Source organism: Mandrillus leucophaeus, unplaced genomic scaffold, assembly GCF_000951045.1.
Source record: "Mandrillus leucophaeus isolate KB7577 unplaced genomic scaffold, Mleu.le_1.0 Scaffold13, whole genome shotgun sequence".
NCBI lineage: Eukaryota > Metazoa > Chordata > Mammalia > Primates > Cercopithecidae > Mandrillus > Mandrillus leucophaeus.
Window position 1 is genome coordinate 5,134,334 of NW_012101254.1, and position 4,392 is coordinate 5,138,725.

At 50.8% G+C, this 4,392-nt stretch overlaps 1 protein-coding gene across 1 annotated transcript in view; it reads right to left on the reverse strand.

Annotated features, from left to right (window-relative positions):
* CENPA (centromere protein A) overlaps positions 1-2,436 on the reverse strand; it is a 7,099-nt gene extending 4,663 nt beyond the window's left edge. The window contains exon 1 of the mRNA XM_011972662.1: positions 2,135-2,436. Within this exon, the coding sequence (XP_011828052.1) occupies positions 2,135-2,228 (94 nt within the window). The 5' untranslated portion in view covers positions 2,229-2,436. The remainder of the gene's footprint in view (positions 1-2,134) is intronic.
* Positions 2,437-4,392: the final 1,956 nt, after the last annotated feature.

Below are 4,392 nucleotides of genomic sequence, written 5' to 3' on the forward strand. Positions count from 1 at the left end.
TTGAACCCAAGATGTGGAGGTTGCGGTAAGCCGAGATCACCGTTGCTCTCTAGACTGGGCAACAAGAGGGAAACTCTGCCTCAAAAAAAAAAAAAAAAAAAAAGATCATAAATGCTAGAGCACATGTGCCAATGCCAGTGTTAAGTGTCTGGATTTATCTAAGCACAGGTAGAAAGCTCCTTTGTAGGTGAAAGAAGGATATGACCAAGACCCCACGTAGAAGGAGGAAGAGCTTTGATAGGAAGGGGGACACCTAGTCAAGGCCATCATTGGCTAAGAGTAGGGGGAATGGAGCTGTAGGAATTCGAGGAAGGAGAAAAAGGTATGAAATAGTCATGGGGAGAATGGAAAAGCAAGAATTCCAGACAAAGGGCAGGCACGATGGCTTTTCTTTGTAGAGACAAAACAATTTGTCTACAAAAAAGCTTTAAAAATAGTCAAGCATGGTGGTGCACGTGTCATCCTAGCTATTCGGGAGGCTGAAGCAAGAGGATTGCATGAGCCCAGGAGGTCAAGGCCGCAATGAGCCAAGATAGCACCACTGCACTACAGCCTGGACGACAGAGTGAGACTCCGTCTCTAAAACTGAAGAAAGAATACCAGACAAAGGTGGTAGGACTGCCAAGAAGTGTTGACTGCCCATTTGAGATAAACCTTCCATTTGATCAGGAGTAGAAGGATGCTTCTACCTTGGAAAGCAACAGCAAACATCATACTTCATATTCCTGTTAAAATTACAAATAAGACAAAGATGGCCAAAACACCACTCTTAGTGAGTCTCAGGGCCTTACTAATACCATACAATAAGAAATAAAATGTTTAGAGACGAAAATGGAAGATTCTAAAGTTATATGCAGATGACATAATAGTCTACTTAAAAATTTCAATTGAAGCAACTAAAAGAGACTAGGATGAACGAGAAGTCAGCAAGTTGGCTGGATGCAAAGGTTAAATGCTTGTGTTTTGGGAAAGAAAAAAAATCCCATCCGCAACAGCAACATCTAGAAACAACCTACTCCAGCCGCAACATGGCAAAACCCCATCTCTACTAAAAATACAAAAAATTAGCCGGCATGGTGGCATATGCCTGTAGTTCCAGCTACTCGGGAAGCTGAGGTGGGAGAATCACCTGAGCCTGGGAAGTTGAGGCTGCAGTGAGCCCTGATGGCATCACTGCACTCCAGCCTGGGCGATGGGTCTCAAAAAAACACAAAAAACCAAAAAGCCTATAGGCACAGTGGCTCATGCCTGTAATCCCAGCACTTTGGGAGGCCCAGGCAGGAGGATCACTTGAGGATCACCAGGAGTTTGAGACCAGCCTGGGTAACATAGGGAGACCGAGTCTCTACAAAAAACAATGAAACAGACAAACTCTACAATACACTTCCCATCTTCTTCCTAGCTATGTAGTAAGAGTTAAGACATAAGTAAAGCAGCTGTTGCCACCGTGTACCACACAGGCATCTGCCTCCTCCTGCCCTTGGGTCTCCCATCCACCAGCCTACCACACAGACAATGAAGACACAGACTTTGGCCCCTCTTTCCCCGGACACAAGCTCTGGAACGCAACAGCGTGAGCAGCGCAGAAGGCCTCGGTTCGAGGCCTAACAGCCTGTCCCGGAAGGGAAAAAAAAAACCTGAAAGACACCTCCTAAGAGGACTCCTGTTTGAAATCGTCACCGAAAGCAGTCAATACTTGTGCAATCTAAAAATGCACAAACACAGAGGATTGGAAATCCCGTGTCCGCCAGAACAAGTTGTGCGACTCTGCTCAAGCTCCCTGGCTTGTGCCTTGGCTTTCTCATTAGCTGTAAAATGGGCACGATATGAAGCTGAGATAACGCACGAACAGTGGGACGCAATGCCTGGTTGGCGGTGGGCGCTGGGTAACCGCTAGTCCTAACAAGAAGACGGCGTTAGGAGCCAAGCGGCTGCGCCGGTCTCTTCCCGCTTTCGGAACCGCTTGCTCCAGTCCCTCGCAGGGCTGCCACCGCCCGTGCCCGGAGCGGATGCCAGACGGCGGAACCGCGTTGTCCCCCAGCAGGGAAGGCCACGGGATCGGGATTCGGGAGATCCGGGCTCCGCCTGCGAGCCTCGGTTTTCTCCTCTACGAGATGCGGCCGCGGCCAGTTACCTAAGGAGGGGCCCCGCCGGGAGGGGCCGGGGGTCGGGCTCGGGCTGCGCCTCCTCGGGGCCTCGGGCTTGCGGCTCCGGCGGCGCGGGCCCATGACACGCCGCGGAGGGTGCCGGCGCCCGGCCCCACGGCTCCTGCTCGGGCGGCCGGGTCCGGGGGCGAAAGGCTGGCTTCTGGGGAGCCCAGAGAGCGCTGGGCCGCGAGCCTCACAGGAGCCGGTGCTTGGCCGCAGTCGGCGCCGCTGGTGTTCAAATCGATCGCTCCGCCCACTTCACCGCCGGCGTTTTTTAAAACCCGAATCCAGCGACTTCCAGTGGCTGACTCTGGAACGCCCCTTACGTAGAGCGACTGCAGGTAGGGCCAATGAGAGTATGAACAAATAGCGGCGATGATAGGAGGATAGGGGCGACTGATGGTAAAATCAACCAATAGACACCTAAAGAAGTAAGAGGGGGCGGGAAATTCTCCTGCCCCTGCTTGCCAATCTGGGTGCTGGTGTTTGCGGGACCGTACTGACGTCCTCAGGTGCCCTCCAGTCAAAACACCGAAGCTCAGTTCGGAAGGTAGATGGTGTGTTTGTAGCACGTGCTTTTCTAGACAAGTCACTTTCCTTAAACGTTTTATGCTTTGTCCTAGCAACGCAGAGACGGCTTTTAAAGACGAGGAAACAGACCCACAGAGAATGTGACAACCCCATGTCGTGTCTGCGACCCTCCCAGGAATTATCCACAAATACACTCAGAAGCCAGTTCAACTGCGTGAACTTCAACTGCTGATCCTTGGGGTCGCGGGGACGGCGGGATCGGCGGAGCTTGGGTTCCGGCAGGGCAGGCCTCGGCACTGTAGCAACGCAATCGTCCCAGAAAAACGCTCTCTTCCCTTTGTTGGGGATAATAAAAATTCAAGTCCTGTCCCAGTATGTAGAGTAAGGGGAATTTTAATTTTCTAAATTTTATTTCTTGCATTTTCTAAATGTAGTACAGTGAACATGTAATCAGGAAAAAAGTTAGTTATAAAATTAGTGATTTCATGGAACCCTTGTGCATTGCTGGTGGGAGTGTAAAATGCTGCGGCTGCTGTGAAAAATAGTATTGGTGGTTCCTCAAAAAATCAAAAATAGAATTACCAGATGATCCAGTAATTCCACTTCTGGCTAAATATCCAGAAGAATTTAAATATAGCCAGGGACTTGAACAGATATTCTCACACCCGTGTTGATAGCGGCATTCTTCACAACAGCCCGAAGGCAGAAACAGCCTGAATGCCCATCAACAGATGTATGGATAAACAAAATGGGGCGTATACCACAATGGGAATTCTGACACCTGCTGCAACATAGATGAACCTTGAGGACGTTATGCTAAGTGAAATAAGGCAGTCCACCAAGGGACAAATGCTGGGCCGGGTGCGGTGGCTCACACCTGTAATCCCAGCACTTTGGGAGGCCGAGCTGTTTGGATCCCTTGAGTTTGAATCCAACCTGGCCAACATGGCGAAACCCCATCTTGCCGAGTGTGGTGGCTCACGCCTGTAATCCCAGCACTTTGGGAGGCCGAGGCTGGCGGATCACCCGAGGTCAGGAGTTCAAGACCAGCCTGGCCAACATGGCGATACCCCGTCTCTATTAAAAATACAAAAACTAGCCAGGTGTTGTGGCACACACCTGTAATCCCAGCTACTCGGGAGGCTGAGGCAGAACTGCTTGAACCCGAAAGGCGGAGGTTGCAACAAGATGAGATTGTGCTACTGCACTCCAGCCTAGGTGACAAGAGCGAGACTCTGTCTCCAAGAAAAAAAAAAAAAAAAAATTAGCCTGGGCATGGAGGTGCACACCTGTTGCCCCAGCTATTCAGGAGGCTGAGGTGGGAGGATCGCTCAAGTCCAGGAAGTTGAGGCTGAACTGAGCCATGATTGTGCCACTGCACTCCAGCCTGGGCCACAGAGTGAGACCTGTCTCAAAAAAAAAGACAAGGCTGGGAGTGGTGGCTCATGCCTGTATAATCCCAGCACTTTGGGAGGCTGAGGCCAGTGGATCATGAGATCAGGAGATTGAGACCATCCTGGCTAACATGGTGAAAACCCACCTCTACTAAAAATACAAAAAATTAGCAGGGGGTGGTGGCACGCATCTGTAGTCCCAGCTACTCGGGAGGCTGAGGCAGGAGAATTGCTTGAACCTGGGAGCAGGAGGTTGCAGTGAGCTGAGATTGTGCCACTGCACTCCAGCCTGGGCAACAGAGCAAGACTGTCTCAAAAAA